Source organism: Chaetomium globosum, genomic scaffold (assembly GCF_000143365.1).
Source record: "Chaetomium globosum CBS 148.51 scaffold_4 genomic scaffold, whole genome shotgun sequence".
NCBI lineage: Eukaryota > Fungi > Ascomycota > Sordariomycetes > Sordariales > Chaetomiaceae > Chaetomium > Chaetomium globosum.
Genome location: NT_165979.1, coordinates 2,088,981 through 2,111,154, shown reverse-complemented (window position 1 = coordinate 2,111,154; position 22,174 = coordinate 2,088,981). Strand labels below are relative to the sequence as shown.

At 56.0% G+C, this 22,174-nt stretch overlaps 9 protein-coding genes across 9 annotated transcripts; 4 read left to right on the top strand and 5 right to left on the bottom strand.

Moving 5' to 3' along the window:
* Positions 1-328: 328 nt before the first annotated feature.
* On the bottom strand, positions 329-4,242 carry CHGG_04398 (uncharacterized protein; the record flags this gene model as incomplete). The annotated part of the gene is made up of 7 exons (XM_001223611.1): positions 329-730; positions 852-922; positions 1,797-1,995; positions 2,053-2,406; positions 2,502-2,821; positions 2,944-3,073; positions 3,160-4,242. The coding sequence occupies 7 exons, from the start codon at positions 4,240-4,242 to the stop codon at positions 329-331; spliced, it is 2,559 nt and encodes an 852-aa protein (XP_001223612.1).
* Positions 4,243-4,978: 736 nt separating this feature from the next.
* Positions 4,979-6,016, top strand: CHGG_04397 (uncharacterized protein; the record flags this gene model as incomplete). The annotated part of the gene is made up of 3 exons (XM_001223610.1): positions 4,979-5,115; positions 5,217-5,560; positions 5,613-6,016. The coding sequence occupies 3 exons, from the start codon at positions 4,979-4,981 to the stop codon at positions 6,014-6,016; spliced, it is 885 nt and encodes a 294-aa protein (XP_001223611.1).
* A 721-nt stretch (positions 6,017-6,737) lies between these two features.
* CHGG_04396 (uncharacterized protein) lies at positions 6,738-7,801 on the top strand (the record flags this gene model as incomplete). The annotated part of the gene is made up of 2 exons (XM_001223609.1): positions 6,738-6,776; positions 6,851-7,801. The coding sequence occupies 2 exons, from the start codon at positions 6,738-6,740 to the stop codon at positions 7,799-7,801; spliced, it is 990 nt and encodes a 329-aa protein (XP_001223610.1).
* A 1,390-nt stretch (positions 7,802-9,191) lies between these two features.
* Positions 9,192-10,209, bottom strand: CHGG_04395 (uncharacterized protein; the record flags this gene model as incomplete). Its single annotated transcript, XM_001223608.1, has 3 exons — positions 9,192-9,220; positions 9,314-9,715; positions 9,999-10,209. 3 exons carry the CDS (start codon positions 10,207-10,209, stop codon positions 9,192-9,194), a joined length of 642 nt encoding a protein of 213 aa, XP_001223609.1.
* An 884-nt stretch (positions 10,210-11,093) lies between these two features.
* Positions 11,094-12,493, bottom strand: CHGG_04394 (uncharacterized protein; the record flags this gene model as incomplete). Its single annotated transcript, XM_001223607.1, has 3 exons — positions 11,094-11,639; positions 11,856-12,219; positions 12,438-12,493. 3 exons carry the CDS (start codon positions 12,491-12,493, stop codon positions 11,094-11,096), a joined length of 966 nt encoding a protein of 321 aa, XP_001223608.1.
* A 773-nt stretch (positions 12,494-13,266) lies between these two features.
* Positions 13,267-15,312, bottom strand: CHGG_04393 (uncharacterized protein; the record flags this gene model as incomplete). The annotated part of the gene is made up of 2 exons (XM_001223606.1): positions 13,267-15,196; positions 15,278-15,312. The coding sequence occupies 2 exons, from the start codon at positions 15,310-15,312 to the stop codon at positions 13,267-13,269; spliced, it is 1,965 nt and encodes a 654-aa protein (XP_001223607.1).
* Positions 15,313-16,523: 1,211 nt separating this feature from the next.
* Positions 16,524-17,761, top strand: CHGG_04392 (uncharacterized protein; the record flags this gene model as incomplete). Its single annotated transcript, XM_001223605.1, has 2 exons — positions 16,524-17,065; positions 17,116-17,761. 2 exons carry the CDS (start codon positions 16,524-16,526, stop codon positions 17,759-17,761), a joined length of 1,188 nt encoding a protein of 395 aa, XP_001223606.1.
* Positions 17,762-18,019: 258 nt separating this feature from the next.
* Positions 18,020-21,358, top strand: CHGG_04391 (uncharacterized protein; the record flags this gene model as incomplete). The annotated part of the gene is made up of 6 exons (XM_001223604.1): positions 18,020-18,037; positions 18,524-19,531; positions 19,585-19,833; positions 19,890-19,939; positions 20,347-21,157; positions 21,353-21,358. The coding sequence occupies 6 exons, from the start codon at positions 18,020-18,022 to the stop codon at positions 21,356-21,358; spliced, it is 2,142 nt and encodes a 713-aa protein (XP_001223605.1).
* Positions 21,359-21,611: 253 nt separating this feature from the next.
* CHGG_04390 (uncharacterized protein) lies at positions 21,612-22,161 on the bottom strand (the record flags this gene model as incomplete). The annotated part of the gene is made up of 2 exons (XM_001223603.1): positions 21,612-22,002; positions 22,073-22,161. The coding sequence occupies 2 exons, from the start codon at positions 22,159-22,161 to the stop codon at positions 21,612-21,614; spliced, it is 480 nt and encodes a 159-aa protein (XP_001223604.1).
* Positions 22,162-22,174: the final 13 nt, after the last annotated feature.

Below are 22,174 nucleotides of genomic sequence, written 5' to 3'. Positions count from 1 at the left end.
TTTCTTCTTTTGAGAAGAGGGAACTGCTTGCCATTTAGCTCTTTTCCTTAACTAGGGGCTTGTTGCTCCTTGATCCAAGAGTTCAAGTCTCGGTCTGTCACTTCCAACATACATGGTAAATATGGTATTTAAGGAAACCAGCAACAGCTGATTTCGGCAGATGAAAGATTGGAACTGAAAATAACTGCCAACCCGACCCTCCTTCCCCATTCAGTTGCAGCGCTGCTCTCAGATCAGTCAGATCAGTCAGACCCTCCTGATCTGAACCGATTGATTCCCTCGGCCCTTGAACTGGATTGAACTGAACTGAACTGACATACAAATGCAGCTATTCGTAACCCTGCTGCCCCTTAATCGATCCCCAACCCGGACTGCTGCCCATCATGACTCCTCCGATGACGATATCGCCGTTCCTAAGCCAGTTCTTCAGCATCTGAAGCATCTCGATAGCCTCCCACTTCATTGCATGCCTCTGGGAGCTCAGAGTAAGCTTGGCAATGCTAAAGGACCTCTCGCAGTCAGCTGCCATGGCCGGAATAGCGAGAACGTCAAGGGCCATCTGAGACAGCTTTAGGAACCGAGCCCTATTACCGATCCACCATTCAACCGGATCGACGTTGCCCCCAACCTTCATGTTGTAGTACCGGTCAATCTCGTCCTCGTTACCCTCTTCATCGGAACTGCTTCGCGATGGTGCGCAGTCGAGATCGAGGGTGGGGGAGGAAGACTGCTGCAACGTTGTTGGCATCGTCTGTAGCAGAGGCTGCGTAGCTGCTCTGTGCAGCAGTCGACATTGCGAGGTTGGGTTAACTTTAACTGGATCAGCCTCAGTGGTCGTCACACATACGCACACACACGCGCGTACAAACAGTGGACAGAGCGACGCGCGGAATCCGCAATTTGGCTCGAGACAGGGGGTGTTCTGGTCCGGAAAAGTAATACCCGACTTATTCATCCACCTCTCCACCATTAACACTCAAAATGAAGGGATTCGGCGCCTTGACCAAGGGCCAAAAGTACCTAAGGTAAAGATAACAATCAGATTGTCAGATTTGTAAGGTGCCTCATCTGATCCGACTGATCTGAAGAAATGGCCGATCTGAATCGACTGGACTGCTCTGGATTGATAGATCTGATCTACAATCTGATCTTTGAGCAGCGCTGATTAGAACCATGCCTCTATCTCCAGAGTCTTGTCCAATCCCTTGCTCGTGTAATATCTCTTAGATCTTTCGGTCCGTTATCTCTCATCTCCATTCCTCCTTTGTCCTTTTACCCGTTGCCCCCTTAACGCCTGATTTGCTTCACACATCTACCGTTGGATACATCAAAGTCGAATCTTGCCATCCCCACTCCGAAGATAGATTCCACCGTGCAACATGGCGAGACGGTACCATACAGCAGAGAAATGACTGAGCTTAACCAACCCACGCCTGTGACTTCCAAAGATCCCAAACTCCTACCCGAAGCCAAGGGTATCCCTCTCCAAAGACCGGCCCAAAGCCAACATAACACCAAGCAAATTTGCGTTGCCGCAAGACCTTTATTTTCTACGCCTCAGATTTCACCCCCAGGTGGTTTCCCTTTCTGCTTCCGTCTCGCTTTCATCGAGCTCTTCCACGACATGTACAGGCGAGGTATCAAAGCTTTCGGTATACAGTTGGCCGGTCCAATACAACGTCCTTTCGTACTTGTGCGATTTCCTCAAACGGAGGACATCTGGCTCTGCGCGCCGAAGGTCAGTTCGAACGGCTGGAAACAAAAAGTAAGCCAGTGAAGAGGCTGGGAGAACATACCTCTGGCCCTGACTATGGCCTGGGTCTTCTGCATGAGCTCAACCTGACTCTGATCGAGTTTGGCCATGACCGCTAAGCTGGGCGACGTCCAATCCATTTTCAACGGAACGGATCCGTTACATGCAAAGTGGAAGCGGGCGAGAATGGACTTGGCTGTGTGAAAAGCGCCTTCGAGGAATTTGATGTTGGAGTATTTACCCTGCCCAAACTAGGTTAGCGATATATCCAATCTCGAATTGCAATCACTGCCACCCACCGGCATTGTGTGTGTCTTGGCGTGGTCGACGGAGTGCTTCGCTAGCCGCTCGATGTGGTTGGTTAAGATGAAGGCAGAGAGGTAAATCTCCCACCAAGACTCGCGCTTGGCAGGGGTGATGAGGCTCTCAAATTTGTCGATAAGCCTCTTGCGTAAGGGCGTGAGGATATTCTTGATAACGATTTGGTCCAGCTGGGTATCCATGATGGGCGGGATCGGAATTCGCCCTTTGTGAGGACTCGTGGCATCTGTCACCGGTGAGACGCCAAGGGTGTCGGGTCCGCACATCTCCCAGGGAATCTCGATCATTCGTGAAATGGCCCAAAGGTCGAGAGAGTCGGCAACTAGAGATTTCTAGGCGAGTTAGTAGAGGAATATGAGTTCAGCACCACAGTACTTACTGGATTTCGTTGAGCATATTCCATGCCCGCGGAAATGGTCATCGACACGAGCTCATCGTCACTTTCGAGGTACGCCCATTTGGCTGAGCCGATGTACTGGCATATATGGTGGTGTATCTTTTCCAGGTTTGTGAGGCAGTAAAGCGGCATGTTTAGCTCGTGTAATTCTCCTGTGCGATCGGTCCACTTGTAAGAGATGACATCACCGGATGATGGCACAAACTCGGAGGCGTAAACTGTTAACTGATGGAATCCGATGCGTTGCGTGAGCTTCAACATCCTCGCGGGAACATTTGGCTTGGACAGGTCTCCGAGGTCGGTTGAGTCTCTCAGTCGTTCGGTGAAGAAGGGCTCGTTTGGCGCCGGGCCTTGAAGCTTGTCAGTGTTTTGAATCACGATAAAAGCCATGGTACTACAAGGGCTGAGGCGCAGGAGACACGAGGGGAGAGCAGGCGGCTGCAGGGAGATGACTGTAGAAAAGATAACTCACCCGACCGGAAAAAGAGAATGTCTGTTAAAGTCATCCTGAAACAAGGGAGTCGAGGAGCGTTCTTGTAGACCCTGTGCTCTGTACAAAGAGTACAACTAACATAGGGGCTCTCCTTTTGGGCCAAATCACACTGAGGGATGGGTTAGCGCCCGTCGTCCGAGGCCTGAAGTGGGGTACAAGTACCTGTCTTTTGGATCTCTTGCATCTTGGGCAAACCCCTTTGCGTCTAGCTAGAGCTGTCCGTTGGCGCTTCTCCTCGTTAAAGGGAGCCCTCGTCTTGGACCGGTTCCCAAACGTCATCATGATCCCCTTGACTTCTCCCAGGTGGTCGCACACCGGTACTTGGCGAAGAGTTTGGGAAGCCATTCCCTGGGGCGCGATTTCTTCCGTGGCCGGCCGTTTTCTCGACGACTTTGCTTCCGTACTGCTGGGGGGTTCATACTGAACAATTGCCAAAGGTGTCGACGGGGTTTTGGCTCGGCGTGTTGGCCGGCGTTTCGCTGACGGAGAGAAAACCGGAGCGGTAAGATTCGGGGTTGTGGCATCTGTGGATACTGTCGAACTGGATCGCTCGTAGTAATGACCACCGGCGGTGTCGTCGACCATGGCGTTAATCCATGGGGAAGTAGGGCCCTCGTTCAAGGACCCAAAGGCTCCATCACGAGGGGCAGGATTGAACGGATGGAATGCGTCGGGGAGGTTGGGAGGAGAGAGGGAATATGAAGAATTCCCGTCGGATAGTTGACTCAACCCCGGGGTAGCAGGCGGCATAAACGCAGCAAAAAGTTCCGTCGGAAGGAGTGCCGGGTTGAACGGGGGTTGCGGCATGTCCAAGGCCGGAAGCGATCCATTATTAACCGGGCCTCCCTCCGAGTTCGCGGGGAAGGAAGGCCAGTCTGTGGCACTAACGGAGCCGGCTGGGCCGGCGGGAGGGAACCCGTCCGGCGCGGACGAAACTGGGGTTGACAACGACGGCCTTCGGGATGGTACGTTTGGGGCATAATATTGACGGGCGGCGACCTGGGCGGGCCCCGGCGGATGTGCGGCGGGAAACGAGTGGGAGATCAAATCGATTCCGGGCCGGATGCGCGGGGCCCCTCGGGTTGCCTGCGATCGACAGGTCGGCGGATTGGCGGCCAACTCGGTGTTGGGATTGGCGAGAGGATTGCCATGGTGGTCTAACTCTGCCGCAGGGATGAGGAACGATGCGAGGTCCCAAAGCGCGTCGGCGACAACCTCTTCAGGCTCTCCTTCCCTATAACGCAATCCGCTGTCGGGATCTGGGCCGGGGTACTCCATGTCTCAGACTGCTGGTTCATGGATGACACGGACAGTCAGGAAGGACAAACAAATGAGACCAGAGTCACATCGGTAGTCCCGCTTCCGGGCGTGCATCCAGAGTCCGTCATATGTCTGTGGGATGCTTGTGGGATGTCTTCGGGGAAGTTTGCCGCAATGCGGGAAGGAAGTGCGACACGCCTGGGCCGGTCTGGTGCAGCTTTGGGTCACCGAAAGAGGGCGTCGGAGGCCGCGGTTGCTGGCCCAATCATCGCGCCTTTCCTCATGAGCACCGCATTGCCATTTTCCCTCACCGTAATTCCGAGTTTGGGTTAGTGCTCTGCAACCAAGCAGACCAGGGCAGACTTGTCAAGTTCAGAAAGCGCACCAGCCAGGCACACTTTCTCGCTTGCTTGTTGGGGACCTGGGGTCAAGCTATCTATGGAATTGCCAAAATCGATGGTGACGGGAAGTTTCCCGGATAGGTTCTTTTTTTCTCTTCCCGTGACTTGAGATACATCAGACATGTCTGGGCATGTACCAACCACGGTCGTTTGCCGGCCCCCAAAACGCAGACTGGCAGACACAGCCCCCAATGAAGACGCGGCGAGCTGCGCGGACGAGGCTCAGAATTCAGGGGCAAAGCTGCAAGCAAGCTAGGCAAATCGGTAGTTAGCTGCACCTTCCTGAAATCCCTCTTCCGTCACTGCCACGGCGTTGGCTGTGGAATTGCGGCGAACCCGAAGCGTTTCACACCATGACCGCGTCACGCACGAGCATTTTTCACCGCATGCATCACGATGCATGGGCAACACAAAGCCAACAGTGCGCCAGCGAGGCTCCAAGTGTCCCCAATAGTCTAGTTAAGGCTCCCTCGCCCGCCCTGAACCCCAGGTTCGCCTTGCGTTTCCCGGGCCGCCAGCGAAGTCCTCCTTCTTGCTTCCCCCCCAGACGTACTAGCCAGTCAGCCTTGCTCGACAAACCTTCGCAATGAGACCCCGATTGGGTCTTCCAACCGATATTGAGGCGGTCACCAACGTCATTATTAAGACCATGCCGCTTGACCCACAATGGGACTACCGCTTCCCGTACCGGCATCAGTACCCCGAAGATCATCATAGGTATACTCGAATGCTCTTCGAGTATTTTCTTGACCCGGAATATGATGATTGGGTAGTCATGGTGATTGAAGACAGTCCCAAACCGGAAGCCCCAAGCGAAGTGGTCGCGTTTGGGGTTTGGGATGTCTCGTACATCAACAAGCGGCGGTACGGCCCCGGCTACAAGACGCAGGATCGCAAGTTTAGATGCTCATGGCCCTCGACGGCCGACTATCCTTGTGACATTCACTAACACTCAAACAGCTGTGACCGAAGTAGAAGAACGCGGAGGCAAGACTCGTAAGGATGCCAACCACGAGCACTTCAACGAGTTTTGGAAGGGCCAGATCAGGGCATACAAGAGGTTCTTTGGCTCGATTGGCCCCGAGCAGATCCACCTTCAGATTCTCGCTACCCTTCCCGACTTCCAACGTCGCGGTCATGGGTCCTCGCTCTGCAAATGGGCGATGGAGCTGGTGATGAGTGATTCGCTGAATGACATGTCTGTGATGGCCAGCCCGATGGGGAACGAGCTCTACACATGGTTAGGATTCGAAGACGTGGGGGCCTTTTACATTCAAGTTGCCGGCGAGAGTCAGCGACTGGTGCTTCACGCTATGATGTACCGTCCGACCAAGTTGCGGACGGCGACATCAAGAAAGGATGCGGATGGCAGTTGCTGTGTGGTGATTTAGACGGGGTTTATTCGGCGTACGGGGGTTAAGCTTGGTGGGAGACGGGCAAGGGGCAACTCGACTTCATACGAGAGCTGATGACTTTATGAGACATGAACTTCTGCGGAAAGCATACAAACACCCGTGATGACTTTTTTCTCGAGCATTGATACCGCAAAGGGTGTATACACATTATCAAGCGTCAACCAGATGCCCTCCGTTTGGGATTGTATAGATGAGGATGCGCCGAATTTTCCCTCTCGCGGCATTTAGAAATTGGAAATAGATATTGGAGGCAGAATTCAAAAACGGTAGCTGGTGTCAACCATGGTGTTCCGAGTGAAACTGGGGATTTAGATATCATCTAGGATGGTGTCCTGGATGATTGAATTTTTAAAACTGCCATGACTGACTGGAATCAATTATCCTACGCAAACTCCAAACCCGTACATTTTACTGTACTTTGTAGACGAATATATAATATGAATTTACAACGCAAGATAGTGAGTGAGCTCTTGACCCGGATCCCAACTTCGAGTCGCTTCGGAGTGCCCGGCAGCGGACCCCGGTTCGGCCGCTTTTAGTGCCGGCGGGACCGGACGGAAAGAGTGGGGCTCAGTGGGTCTTGCCGCTCCATGCATCATCGGCATGCTGCCCTTCGCCTCAACAACACCAGAGTGAGCATAGAATTAGCTTCTCAGCTTCAAGTTTCACCATCTTATGTTACGGATTACCTGTCATAATGGAGAACTCCCAAACCTTCGATTCCCTCCCCAACGAGGTCCGTGAATCCCGTAACACCCTCCTGGCTGTCCATAAGGACCATACCACGGAATCACTGACAGCCTCGAACAGCTACTCATCTCCATTCTCTCCCAACTCCCCACCTCCTCCCTTCTCCCCCTCATCACAACCAGCCGCCGCATCTACTCCATAGCACTACGCATCCTCAAACAACGCCTGAGCCACGCCACCTCCCAACCAGACCAGCGGCTGATGCTCGAGTGCTATCACCCAAGCGAGAAGCTGTACACACCCTACCTCTACTGTAACTACCTCCGCACGGACAGCTTTGCCAGCGCAGAGCCCACAGCCAGGGGCACCAGCGGCACCGGCGGCCTGGCGGGCATATACGCGCACTTCCGCCCCGTCGAGCAGGACGAGGACCGCCCCCGCCGAGCGACGCGCGGCTTCCGGCGGCACCTCACCCCCACTCCCACCACCACAGCCACCCCCAATAATGAAGAACCACGGCCGTCCACAGACGTCTACCTCGACGACGACGAGTCGTTCACGCAGCTGTGCGCCGTGACCAACCTTGTGCGCATGGGTCCCAAGCCGGGCCTGTTCCGCAGCCATGTCAATGTGAGTGAGGGCGTGCTGCGCGTGTGGAGGGACTGGTTGGCTGAGCGGGCTGCGGCGGGAGGGCGGCGGGGGGAGCGTGCGGGACGAGAGGCGGGGGAGGCGGGACAGGGACAGGAGGAAGAGGAGGAGGAGGAGGAAGGGGGCGGTGGCGGTGGGGATGGGGGTGGTGGGGATGAGGGTGAGGGTGAGGGTGGTGACGAGGATGGTGTGTTGTGGGCTGATGCGTCGCGTGATGTTGGGGTGCGGTTCCGGGTGGCTGAGAAGGACATCCGCGGGCAGCACCCCGTGCTTGTAGCCAGCGACGAGCAGTTGCCCGTGGCGTACCGGCTTGAGTTTGGGGAGCTGCTGGTGAGGGCCACCACGCTGCTGCTCATGGTGGAGAAGTCGGAGATGCAGGATTTTGCAGCCGAAGGCAAAGCTATCGTTCTTGCATCGTTTTGAGAGGTCGGCATCCCCCACCAACCCCCCTTTTCTTAACGCGACTGGGCGTGGGAAACTCGATCAAACAATCCCCTAGGGTCCTCCGGTTGAGGCGATCATGGGCGTGGGGGCATAGCTCACTTGCTAAAGGCATAGAAACGCCGTTTCGGTGTTGATTTTTGCAGCCGTCTGGCATTGGGACGTAGTCGTCATGTGGATCCCTTTCGAGCCTCCAAGGTTTCCTTGACGCCTGTTGTTTGACCCGCTGATCGAACGGGGCGGACGTTTACAGAAAATGGAAAACTCCCGAGCCCGTCAAAACCGGGAATCAGATCACGGGAACGTCGCGCGCGTCTACGTTCCGAGTATGGCTACGTACTGTTGCTCATCCAAGGCTATGAAACCACCTTCGAGCCACGGAGGCCTGTCAAACGTTGCTCCCGGTGTTTCTCAACCCCAGGATATCCAGTCGGCAAGGACGGTTGTGAGGCTCTCGTTGAAGATGGCTCAAGAGGAGTTGGGTGGCCTGTGGGTAGGTTCGGGCTGCTTTCTTGGGGCAGTCAACAAATGGAAGGTGGTTCTTGAGGCTTAGGATCGCCTGACGTGTGACGTGTTTCCAGTCTCGTTAGCAAGACGGAAGATCGAATCGAGATGGCGGGCATTGTGTTCTAACTTGGGCTCAAGGCCGCCCGCGGTTAATGCGGCGAAAGATGCTGCCGGCTGCAGCGCTGCCTGATCGCCCGCGGTTTTGTGACCGGCTATCGCGAGTATTATGCATTTGTCGGTAGCCAATCCCCAAAACCTGGTTAGCAGAGGTCGGAGGTCGGATACAACTACCCCGCTGGTTGCAAGAAACGTGGAAAGTCGAAACAGCCATGACTACGAGGCCGGTGAACCGGCGATTGTTCCCCTCGTCTACCGAGGTGTTGCACCGTTGCACCTCGAACGTTACGAACAAACTCTTTTCGGCGGTCTGTAACCCAGAGTTTGATGCATCGGGAATAGTACTCTGTCCGTGCAGCTTTTTCTTCCTTTTTTGCACAACCGTCCCATCTCGCGCAAGATCGGACGCCGGTCCGAAGCAGGGATGGCTGCGTCCGACGCAGACCCTCGGGGCTACGAGTCTCGGTTCAGCTCCGATGAAAGGTCGAGACCATGTGCCGACTGGAGGAAGCAACGGTGATTGTTGAACATCTGCACGGTATCTGGCGGTGAGGGCGCGTCTTGTTGGGAGGCTTGCGGCGTAAGCGCAGCGAGCGCGGTCACAAACTCTTCCAATGGACACGAACGGGCAGTGGGCTCGCATGATGCAATTGTCAGGAGGCACCATCAAACAACATGGAACCCACGAGCTAACCCGGAAGAAGCCGAATCCCATGCAGCCCCACTAACCCCCCAGCCCCTCCCCCACTTACCCTTGCTTCGCGGGGTCCCTCAGCCCTACAAAGAGCACACACAGCCCTTCAGTTTAGGGAAGGCGGCTCTGCGTGAGACCAAAATCGTGAGTTGCACCTAAAATATAACAAGTTATACGATCTCGAAGGTCATTGAGAGCAATCTCGGCGGGCTCCTCTGCCGTACTTAGTGTAACGGCCGAAAACGACAAATGTACCTGCGCCAACCCCTCTGCGTCACCTGAAGTTTCAGCCTCTTGCTGGCCCCTGCGCTCGCTTCTGCGAGTTTGCGTCGCCCGGGTTGAGAAAACTCGACGTGACGGGTCAGAGCGGGCCTGATCACCGTACCATCCAACCGGGACATGACCAGCTGTGGACCGTGGATGCGACCCCATCGTCGACCTCGTGCAATCCGAGTGGCCAGTAGCTGGTGGCGGGCCCGAGATCTGGCTTCCGGTGCACCACTCCCTGTCCTCAGATCCACCCCAGACGCATGAGCGAGGGTTGTGATGGCTTCCGGGTCCAGAGTGATCCTGTTCCCCTGCTTTATGCTTCGGGCTAAGTCAGCAATCACGTTTCTTTTCGAGCACGCAGTCATCGTCACCGCCAAGGACGTCCCTCGTGCAGATGATCGACCATGGCTCTCATTCTGGTAGACGAGGGTTCTCTCCTCGTGGCTTTTGGGCTGGTTGATCAACGCAGTCACGGCAGTGTTCCACTACCGCAGTCCTTGCGTATCTGATTGCTGAGGTCAATGCTTGTCTAATTGGCCCCCATGCCCCCCACAACTGCGGTGCAGTCGTTCTTTTAATGTTGATACATACCCTCGTCCCTGCCCCTGGCTTCCCTCATTGAGGCTTCAACCGACCTTCGTCTCGTCTGCTGGGCACGACAGATGCCATTCGTTTCCCAGATCGCATCTCCTCTGTGAGTTGAGGTGTCTCCGGTCGCTATTATGGACTTTGTGGGAACGGGCGGGGACCCTGAGAAAGAGTTGAGGGTCGGGATACCTCCTTCTGGAGACGATGAAAACATGGGGGAGATTCGAAGGGGACCGAACATGACCGTTCCACCAACGCCCCCAGCAAAGGACCTGCCTCCGCCTCCAGCGTTGTTAAGGCCGAACCCCTCGGCTCCTTTGGATAGCCCATCCGAGCCACCTAATAGACCACTGCCACCAAGACCGACGACAAAGCCGCAAAGCCCCAAGGCTCCGCAGCCGTCAAGGTCACCACCATTCAAGCCACAAGCACCTCTAGGGATGAACCCGCCAACTCGACCGGGGACGGCGGCCAGCCAGGTTGCTGCGACGACAATATCTTCCAGATATCCCTTGTCGTCAAAACGGCTCTCTTGGATATCGGACTCCTCGAAGAGGCCTATCAAGTACGGCCAAGGGAAATATGGTCGTGTTGAACTGGTACCACAACCCAGCAATGATCCAAATGATCCACTGGTATGTCCAGCCTCGGAACCTATCGTGATTAATGCTGACAGTTTGCAGAACTGGTCCAGATGGAGGAAGGAGCTCAACTTTTACTCGCTGTTGATGATGGTTGCCATGACCGGCGTGACGAAGACGATGTTTATGACAGTTAATACCCAGCTCGCTCAGGGATACCAAGCTTCTTATACGGCTGTTGCCGCCTTGACTGGTGTGCCACTAATTGTTTCGGCCTTGACTGGTATGGCCTGCCTCGTGGCATCGAGGATATGTGGGAAAAGGCCTCTTTATTTGGTCTCTCTGCTGCTCATGTTTATCGGCACAGTTTGGAGTACCAATGTTGCAACCAGCTATAGTCAGTGCATGGCTGCTAGGATATTTCAAGGGCTGGGTTGGGGTGCTTTTGACACCCTTGTTCTGGGATCGATCCAGGACACTTACTTTGTAAGAGAAAACCCCTCCACTGTTTACGTTCTCATCGTCTGATGGCGTTCAGGAGCATGAGCGCAGCATTCGCATCGCCATACACTCGACCGTTGCCGTAATGACAACCTGGGGGCCGCCGTTGATCGGCGGCGTTGCCTCTCAAGGCTCGGTCGGTTTTAGTCTGCAACCCACGATCCTCAGCGCCTTTTTTGTCGTTGCCGTACCCGCCATTTCCCTCGGGGCCCCAGAAACAGCGTTTAACCGGAGCCTCGCATTCCCAGAAACACCCGCCACAGCCACGAGCCAGTTCAAAGCTTCCCTGGCCCCCACAACACTCCGCTCTCTCTCCCTCGAAACCATTGCCGACTATGTTGTCAAGCTCAAGCCGTACGCCTACCACAGCCCTGCCGACCTCACCATCCTCCTCCAAGCTCCGCGGGCCTTCATCACGCCCACAGCAACCCTCCTTGCTATCGTCTCCATCCTCCCTCACGCCTCCCTCTGGGGCCTCGTTGCTTCCATCTCCCTCCTTTTCTCTCCCCTCCCCTTCGACCTCAACCCAGCAACCATTGGTGCCCTCTTCCTCGCCCCGTTCCTGCTTTCAGCCGCCGCAGTCGCCCTCCCAGCCCTCGCCCCCCGCTGGGCAAACCCGCTTCACCCCCAAAACCCACATGCTCGCCCTTTGCAGCAAGGCACCGTCCTCGCCTTCATTGGCATCCTCACCTTCGGCCTCCATCTCAACGACGCCATGACCCCCCCCACCACAACCAGAACCCTCCCTCTCCCCGACCCCAGACACCATCACACCTACCCACCAGCCCCACCTCACCACCCCATCTCCTCCTCCGCACTCAACTACCTCGCCCCGCGCGGCCAACCTCCCCGCCCTCTCCTTCCTCCTCGGCCTCCTGGCCGCCGGTGCCTCCCTCCTCGACGCCACCGCGCCCCCGCTCATCCGCGCCAGCACCTCCTTCACGAGCGCCAACCTCGCCTCGGCCACGCGCAACACCGCCGACATGACAGCGGCCGTGGCGTGCTGGCGGGCGGTGGCCGCGGGGGCGTTCGTCATGGGCGTGCCCAACGCCGTGTGGTGGTGGGACGGGCTGCGCGGGTTCTGTCTGGCGGTGGGCGTGGTGCAGGTGGTGGTGGCGGCGGTGGTGGGGGCGGTGTGGTGGCTGTGGGGGGAGGGCGTGAGGAGGTGGGATGGAAGGGTAATGGGGTTGGTGGATTTGGAGGGGTTGAAGGAGTGGGACGGGGAGTTTTTTTGATTTGGATTAGGGGGGTGGAATGGGATGGGATGGGAGGTGGGTGTGTGTGTGTGTGCGTGGTTTGTGATAGGGGTTGGGGGGCGTTCTGGGGCTGGGATGGGATCGGTGAGTGGTCACTCACTCACTGGCTGATATGGATGATTTTGTGTCCGGTGGGACTGATATGGAGTTGTTCAATCATTTTTGGAGGAAGATGAGATGATGATATGATACCAATGCCATTCTTTTCTACAACTTTCTAAGGCCCAACCAACACACATATTTTCTAGCCAACCGGGCTCGCCAGGCTTTTAATATGCCCACAAACTGTCCAGTCAACCCGACATTGCAGTTCTTCACATCGGCTAGCCACAGCCGCCAGTAACTCTCCCGTTCAGCCTGCGCCGTCGCTCGTCGCAGAGGGCCGGCCGGTAAAATGGAACAGGACGAGGCTTCTGGAAGCTTACTGCTTCTGACTGCGGTATACAACGATCCCGGCCCTGGGCCGTGTCGATCAAACGCCGGCGGTTGCCGGGAGATATCAGGTGATTTGCCATTTCGGGTGAACTGGGAGAAGTAATATTTTGTTGGTCAGCAATCACCTTGCGGATAGATGGCTAGCGGAGACAGGCCGAGGTTAGTCGCTGAGTTCGAGATCGGTGTTCACCTGAGAGCAAGAGGGGAAATAGCAATGTTGCTCAATTTTCACTACTGCACAGACTATGGTGGTGAGACGCCAGAATTGCCACCTATTTCGTGATTTGACCCGATGTACGCCTTAATCCATATGCGAGGGGAGCGGGCCAGCGTACTTTTCTTGGTCTCCTCCAGTTCTCCCCGTTGGTATCTTGACAAACACGTCGCTTATGATCTCCTTTCAAAGCCAAAAAATTATCCACAATATTACCCATTGGACCCCAATCCGTATAAAAGGCCACTCCTAGAGTAACGACCGAGCAGCCTTGATCTCCGAAACTAGAGTCCCCTGCGATCGCTGACTGTCCATCGGCGCTTCGAGGCGGTGACATCCCGGAAACGGTCCGCGTCGTCAGGCGGCCGTGGTGTGCCCCAAAGCCCCCCAGTTCCCGCGCCGAGCTGCTCCCGCTCAGGCTTCGGCGAACGCTCATTGATTGGTCCACCGCTTGGTGAGGCGTCGACAATGGCGCTTCCATTCGTGGTTTGGGTGGTGGTACTTGGTGTGAGTTTGGGTTCTGGCGCGGGACTGGAAGCGGCCGCCGGAGCCACCGTTGTTGCCGGCTTCTTTCCAAAATTCCCACCAAAGTTAAAGGCAGGGCCGTCGTCCTCTTCGTCTTCGTCTGCAATGGGCGACCACAGACCGCTACTGCCAATACGTGATAGATTTGACGGCCGCGTCGCTGAAAAAGACGTCACGCCGCTTCCAACAGTGATACCCCCAGTGCTTACAGCGAAAGAGAGCCGAGGAACGGGTGAGTCATTTTTAAGACCCTGTCGAAAGCCCCCTAAACCAGAGTCTCCAGATGAGCTAATCCTCCCCGGCCCGTCGTGCCATGAGAAGTTTGTAGACGTGGAGAATGATGCGTGGCGCCCCCGGATGCCGTTCGGGGTTCCTGGAAGGATAGGAGCCCTTGAATTAGTTGGAGTATCTGTAGGAGATCGCAAGTGGTCGGTATTGGCGAATAGCTTGAGATCGTAGAGCTCGTGGACGGGTGGCGTCGCCCCGGATTCTTTGAGGGAGCCCAAGCTTTCTGTAACCGGCTTGCGGACCGCCATCGTGAGAGATGCCATGCCAACATCCATCAAAACAGGCTGGTGAGTTATGGCGCCGATCAAAGCATTGCAGCCGGCTCCGTGGGAGACCATAATGACGATAGATTCGACTTCGACATCCTCATCGTTTGACTCATTGTCGGGTTCGGACCTCACACTTTTGGTGACCGGCCGGGTTGGCCTATCTGCCGTCGAATACCAATCCACTAGGCTTTGGGCGCCGGCACGGAACCGCTTGTGCATGGCTGCCCATTCTTCGGGGTAAGACCCGCCGTCCCCCCAATCCAGCAAGCTGCGTGTAGAATGCCATTGGTAGTCAACCATAACGCAAGCATCCCGAGCATGTGAAACATATCCTATCGGGATATTGTTGTTGCTGCTAATAGCATAATGGGGAACGGGCGAGACATAGCCAGTTTCTTCTCGCGCCTGGCGGTTTCTCTGGCCGCCGGCGCTTGAACCAGTCGCCGGGGAAGCAGCCAGGTTTGTCATGGAGCCAAATTCCTCTTTCTGGCCGCTGCTAAACGGAGAAGCGGAGCTCTCCCGGGCTGATGGGCTCCAGAGTTGCCCTTGGGAGCTGGAATGGTGGTGCGAAACAGAGTTTGGGTAATGGGTATAGTCTTCGCGACGGAGGAGGTCGGCCTTGGCGCTGGCCAACATCATGACGGACTCGGGTGGTGGCGTGATGAACTCGAAATAGCTCGGCGAGAGCCATTCACCAAGAAACGCATCCAGCCGCAGCACAGACTTTCGGATATTGGCACTGGAGCCGAGATTTGTAACGAGCGTCGGCTTGGGTCGGCCGTCTGTGGGGGAGGTCCGAGTAGGAGACGTAGTTTCAGAGGAACTCGGGGACTCGAATGGAGCTGAATCCTGGGCGAGCCCTGCACTGATGGCAATTGAGGTTTGGATGCATCGCAGAAATGGCGAACTGTGTAGAACAACCTCGTATCTTTTGCGTTTCGGCTTTACCGCGGCGTCGGTATTTTGGCTCCCGGCACGCTCATCTTCTTGGACCCTCTCCCGTATTATCGACGCGATCCTGGAACCCAAACTCTTTGCTTGCTGCCAGCCGCTGTACGTCAGAGGCGGGTCGTAGGGTGTTGGGGATGAGAGATGCCATTGTTTGTCGGCGGCATCAAGTCGATAGCCGTGTCTGCAGACTTGTTAAACCCTAGATCTACGGCGCGGTACCGGCCAACGGAGGTGTTGCTTTTGGAGTCGTGGATTTGGTTACCTGACGACAAAAAGGTACGCTGGAGGGCGCCCCATCGTGGTACTAATTTTGTAGGGAACAAGACGGTCGGCGAATTGAGGAAGAAGGGTCGAGTAGAAGAATGGATCCTCAGCTTCAAGTGCGGAGGGAAACCGTGCTATTCAGCTTGGTCGCGTCACACAAAAAAGATGGGCTGTTTGCGGCGATTGCCGTCACTGCGACTGCGGAGGAAGTTGTTCTGTGATTGCAGTGGGGTGGGATTTGGTCGAGGAGGATGGGTGGGAGTTCAAGATGGGCCGCTTTAAGCTTCTTAGACTATGAATGATGAAGAAACGGCCAACGAAGTATGATCAAGTCACGCGCACCTCGTAGGTCGATGCTTTCGCGGCCACTTGCGTTGGTGATGGGCGCAGCGCGGGGGATGGCGGGGGAAGCTGCTGATGCGGCAGGGACTGTAGCAGGGGTTCAAAATGCGACATCAGTAATCTGTAGGTGGGCCCGCTTCTGTCCGTCTCCTCGCCGGATCCAAACTGTCGGCGCTCATTCTCTTCCTCCCTAACTATGTACGTAATTTTTCTTGCTTTGTTGAGTGGTCATCATTTGAGTTATAATGGCTGCTTTGATGAACTCCAGCATCTTTTAACTATGTACTCTACGATAATCCCTTTGAGTTTTGGTACCAATTCCAGATCTGTATGCCGTGTACACCACGGTAACGTCACCCAGGCACGAATAAATGGCGTTGGGCCCATTCTGTTTCATTGAGCACTGAGCCACCTTACGACTGCGTGACAACATCAGCTCATGGAAAGGCAAGGAGATGCAGTGATTCTGTAGATCGAATGTTACCGTGTGTTACCGTTTTTCCTTGTTTTGGCCTGGGCTGGCAGGCAGAACGCAAGCCGGCGTCAACCGACGTGCATGCCCTTCGACGGTTGCAAGCTGTCACATGCTCGCTCGTCTGCGGCCTGCATGGATGCTTGTTCGGCGGGGGGCGGGCCGGAAAGAGGAGCCGATGGGTTTGTGTCGGAAAGAATTGCCGATCCAGCTCATTCCCCGGGATCGGCCAGGGGCCGCTTATGTAACCGCTAAAGTGATCTGGCCCAGCGCAACGGCTGCGCCTGTCAACCCCTGTGTCGATGACAAACCAGACCGAACCAACGCGCGAATCGAACCGGCGCAATCGATGGAGAGCAGCGCGCTCAGGTGACGCCTTTCACCCCTAAGCCGACAAGCCACTCCTTTTACCACTCTTGCGACGACCAAGATGAAGCTCTCTGGTCTCTTCGGCCTCCCGGCCTTGCTGGCCGCGACCGTCCTGGCGCCCGCGGCGCTCGTTGGGGCCGAACACACGAGCAACTGGGCAGTGCTAGTCTGCACCTCACGATTTTGGTTCAACTACCGGCATCTGGCGAATGTCTTGTCCATGTACCGCACTGTCAAGCGGCTAGGGATTCCCGATTCGCAAATTATCCTCATGCTCCCCGACGACATGGCCTGCAACCCACGCAACGCCTTCCCTGGGACAGTCTACTCTAACGCCGACCGCGCCGTCGACTTGTATGGGGACAACATCGAGGTGGATTACAGGGGATACGAAGTCACGGTGGAGAACTTCATCCGGTTGCTAACAGACCGTGTTGGGGAGGAGATGCCGCGCAGCAAGAGGCTCTTGACGGACGACCGAAGCAATATCCTCGTGTACATGACGGGTCACGGCGGGAACGAGTTCCTCAAGTTTCAGGATGCTGAAGAGATCGGTGCCTTCGATCTTGCCGACGCATTCGAGCAGATGTGGGAGAAGAAGAGGTAAGTCGCGAGCTCTCCTTCTCGGGGAATACCGTAACTGACCTTGGCAGATACAACGAAATTCTCTTCATGATCGATACCTGCCAGGCCAATACCATGTACAGCAAACTCTACTCGCCCAATATCATTGCCACCGGCTCCTCCGAGCTTGATCAATCGTCGTACTCGCACCACGCCGACAACGACATCGGCGTCGCCGTCATCGACCGCTACACATACTACAACCTGGAGTTTCTCGAGACCGAGGTACGCGATACGAGTAGCAAGAAGACGGTAGGCGACCTGTTTGACAGCTACACGTTCGAGAAGATCCACTCCCACGCGGGCGTCCGCTACGATTTGTTTCGTGGCGGCGCCGAGGCAGCACGGAAGCGGCTCGTCACGGACTTTTTTGGAAACGTACAGAACGTCGAAGTTGACGCGGCTAAGAATACAACGGCTTTGGATGAGGATATACTCGCGCTCAGCCGGACGATCGCGGCGCTGCATCGAAAAGCCGAGGAAGAGGAAACTGCGCTGAAGAAGAATGTCAGTGGAGAGGCTGAGACGACATCGCCCAAGCAGAAGAAGGTGCAGTTTGCCAAGCCGCTAACAGACGAGAACTGGTGGACCAAGAAAATCCTCGGGGCGGCCGCTGTTGCCGGGTGCACGGCGCTTTGGGGGTTAAGCTCGCTTCTTGAAGGGTCGGGGAGGTAAGGGGTAATGACAGACGGTTTGCATTTCAACAAATAATTACATACAATCATTATTATCAAGTTCATTGGTTACAGTGAACCTATCCACTCCCTTCCCTTCAACCACATTCCTTCCACGACAGGGGTTGATATCTAAGCCCAGAGACCTATTCGTGGATGCCGAGTCCCCCGCCCACGTTATTTGCCGTCAAAAGTCAACCAAGCGCAATATCGTGAGCGGCCACCAAGACAAAGAGCTAAACCGAAATATGAGTTGAAGATGGGCTTGCACTGCAGTGTAAGTGGTGGTGTGGTGTGGTGAAGGGCCAACAACTGATGGGGGTTAGGGTTACACTCAACGTTGTTGTTGATGTGGAACTGGCTGGTCGTTTTCTTTCAACACCGTTTCCTGCAGCTGCACTGACAACCTCGACTCTTGCACCGACAATGCACCAGGTTTTGTGTCATCATCCCAGTGCACCGATTTGACCTGCGCATGGTAATATTCCTTCGAAATGAGCACAGTAACTTCAAAACCCAATAAGCAGAAGGTGCGTGGTCATTCTTTATTTCATCCCACTCAAACCGTTCTAGCACAACCTTAAATATCGTTTTTTGGACGGTTGGATTGGTTGTTTTATATTCGGGGTATCGTTCGCCGGGTTTGGTTTTATGAGATGGTACATGGCTCATTAGCAACCTTTCGACATGAAACCTAGTGTCACTGACGACCCTCGCAGCTGCTGCCTCTTCCTTGTCCAATTCACTAACAAGAAGCCATAAGTTTCTCCCACTTCGGGAAATCACTGTCAACTCACGGCCACTCGTCAAACGCGCAATCCAATTCTCATGCGATGGCGACCTCGCCGTCACCGCCGACGACTCTGTCCATGTCTTTGTCCCAGAGTTCCCCGATTTCTCCAAACGCCGAGAAAAGCTAAAAGCCCGTATTAATGGCCAGCAATATGGGGCTGAGGATGACTCCTCGGATGAAGAAGAAGACGAGAATGGAGGCCCAAGGAAATACAACCATCAAGCCCTTCGCGCTCAGTATTCCGAGGGCAGCAAGCACATGCCCGTGTCTTTCCCGCCGTTAGATCCGCGCGTCAACCGGGAACTCTTCGCGGCTCAAGATATTCGCTTTCCTTACGAAGGCGCGGCCGATGCTGATGTTGCGGACGCCGACAGCAACGACGACTCTGCGGGCTCCGAAGACGCCTACGATTCGGAAGATGATGAAGACGACCAGGGCACCGGTTTGGGTACCAACCGGCCCTACGGTGCTGGCTATGGGCCCATCACCGGAGTTGGAAGCAGCATGAACCACGTTGTGGGCATCGGCTGGTCTCCGTCTGGCCTGGGGGTCAATCGCCGCCCTGTTCTGGCCGTCTTGACGGGCTCGGGGACGCTCACTATTTTCGGAGATGGTAGCGAGTTTGCAAATATCTTGCCGCGCGCCAACGAGGGGATGCTCCAGCGCCGCGAACTCAACTCATGGGTCGTTCTTTGGGGTGTCGGCGAGCGCTTGATCGTTCCGGGTCAGCAGACTGAAATCAGCGAGTACCTTCGCGGCTTCGCATGGGCCCGCGAGGTTGCGCCTGGCCAAGCCTTGCTTGCCACCATCAACGACTTGAACGAGGTGGCTATCATCAGTGTACAATGTATTTTTGTGGCGGATGACACCGGTCCCAAGGGGGGTTTCTCGTTCCAAACAGAACCCCGGGAGAACGTCGTTTGGTTGGTGCGTGAGATCGCACGTTTCAAGGCGCAAGGGCCTCATAAAACAACAAACGTGAGTTGCCCGCTCCTAATCAAATACTACTACGCGTTAACACTCTCCGTCAGCCGCTGGACCCAGACTTTGTCCCCTTCGGTACTTCGTTTGGTCTAAGATGGGGACCCTGGCTCCAAGCCAACGGCTCTCGCACCTGTGCGCTTTCTTTTATTGACCGAGGCTACGTTGGTTTCCGAACCGTCACAGTCAAGGAGCCCTGGGCTAGAGGCGAGCTTCCAAGCCTGGAAGTCGGGTCCGAGGACATCCACGGCATGTGCGTGCACCTTTCGGTCGACGCGTTCGTTGAGTTTGAGGATGCTGTAAGCTGCCTGGTTGACGGATATCCAACTTCCATGCTAACAACACAATTTGGTAGATATGGACGCAAGGCCCCATCACTTCTTGCAGAGGACTAATTGCCACTGGGTTCGACCTCAAGCAATTCGAGGTGAATCTCCTTGGGGGGGGCGAGTCACAAAACGGAGAAACACAGCGTTTGGGACTGCCACACCGTTTATCACGAGGACGCGGAGTATGCGTCACAAAATCCTATTGCCGGTATGGGCCGGATTCTAGGAGGAATTTTCGGGTTCGCTAATGCTTGCAGACCTTGTCATTCACCCGCCTGACCTTGTCAACCCAACGTTGACTCCGCTATACACACTCATCCGCCTGTCCGCTACGGCCACCACTCATGATTGGTATCAAACGAATCTCCCTACTTCTAATGATCCCGCAACAGATCCCCGACCGCAATGGGTCCGTACCATTGCGCAGAAACTGGAAGTCCGAGTCCCCGTCGATATGCACCTAACACGAAACTACGACGACAGTGGATCGGAGGGCTCTGGTTCGGAGTCTGAGGATGAAGAAGATGACCTCGATATGGATGGCGACCTTGACTCTCTCGGGGATGAAGACGAAGTGGTTGATAGTGCCAAAGCCACGATCCTCGAGATCCCCGAGATCCACCCCCATCGCTACCGTCTCCACGGCCTGACCCTCTCCCCCGGGGGCGGTGTCGCCGCGGTCCTCGCCAGCAACCACAGCACACAGAGACCCGAGCGCGGTGGCTGGCATACGGTGAGGTCTACTGTGATGTTTGGCCACAAGTCCCGGCGTCAGCGTCAAACGGCGCAGGCGTCACAGATCGACTACGGCTACCCAATCGACCCGCAAGTGATGGACATGAGTCCGAAAAACCACACTGCGGTGGTCAACCCTGACCACTACAACCACCTAACAACCGAAGCCAAACTGTTCGAAAACCTCTACGGTGGCGGCCCCGAAGTTCCCGGCGTGCACTACCACCCCACCCACACCACCGCCACCAACACCACAACAACCTCATCCTCCTCCCCACCTCCGACCTCCACCTCCACCCCCAACACTAAAAACTACCTCCGCTCCCTCTTCGCTCCCGCCCAAGCAACCCAAAAGTGCGACCTCTGCGGCGCGGCCATGGACCAGCGGCGCGGCGGGCTCAGCGGGTGCCGGCACGGGCACTTTTTCGGGACGTGTGCGACATCGGGGTTGGCGGTGCAGACGCCCGGGGCCACACGCAGTTGCGGTGCGTGCGGCCTGCGCACGATGCGCGCCGAGGTGCTCGTCGCCAAGATGCCCGACCCGGGGAGGCGGGAGGAGGTGAGGCGGCTTGTGGGGGAGGGGGTGTGTGGTGCGTGTGGGGGGAAGTTTTTGAGTTGATGAGAGAGAGGAGAGGGTGGTGTGGGGGATGGGTGACGGAAGGGGGTTGTCATGGTTATCACTCAGTATTCGTATCTGGGCGGGTGGTCATAGTAGCCCTACCGTTACCACTGATGTATGTAGTCTATGTTACAGATCTAGCCCAGCCAGTTTTTGCCGTGGTTTAATGCGCCCTAGAACAAACAACTGCAAAGACAACATGAAACGGACCAAAAGCAGAGTAATGCCTCAAATCTAATGCTCAAATAGGAACCCAAACTCCTCCCGCTCTCTTCGGCATGCGAAATCCCTTGCAGAACGAGGTATCCCTAACAGAAAATGCCGGCCCATCAGAGTAAAACCACACGCCAGTCTATCAGCGCGCAACCCACACCGACAACCCAACGCCCTCCCCTCAGTTAAACGCCTTATTCATAGCCTGGTGCGCCAACTCGACCCCCAAAAACGTCGCCGCATTCGCCGGCACCGCTCTTGCCAGCGCGGGCCCAAAGCCCGGGAAAAACGCCTTGTACCCCCCCTTCGCATACAACCCCCTGACCACCCCCCCAATCGTCACATTTCCCTCGGCCGTCTGCAGCCGACTCTTGACCGTATCGATCGGGAACACGGGAATCCACATGGCCACGCCCGCCGCGGCGCCCGCGCAGGTGACCGCCGGCAGGCTGAGCTTGCCGCTGGGCTCGCCGGTGACGGGGTCGCGCGGGGTGAGCATGCGCTTGATGTACTCGTAGGCGGCGAAGTAGGCGGCGGAGCCTGGGCCTGTCGCGGGCCAGCGTGGCCGCCGACTCGCGAAACACGGACCGCACGCTGCCCTGCTGGTACAGCTGCCGCACGACGTCGACGCCGCCGGCGTACTTGGGCTTTTCGCCGGGTGCGAGCTTCTTTTGGCCCTGCACTTGGAGGATCACCTTGACGCGCTCGAAGGGCGCCGTGATGGCCGTCATGGGGATGGCGGAG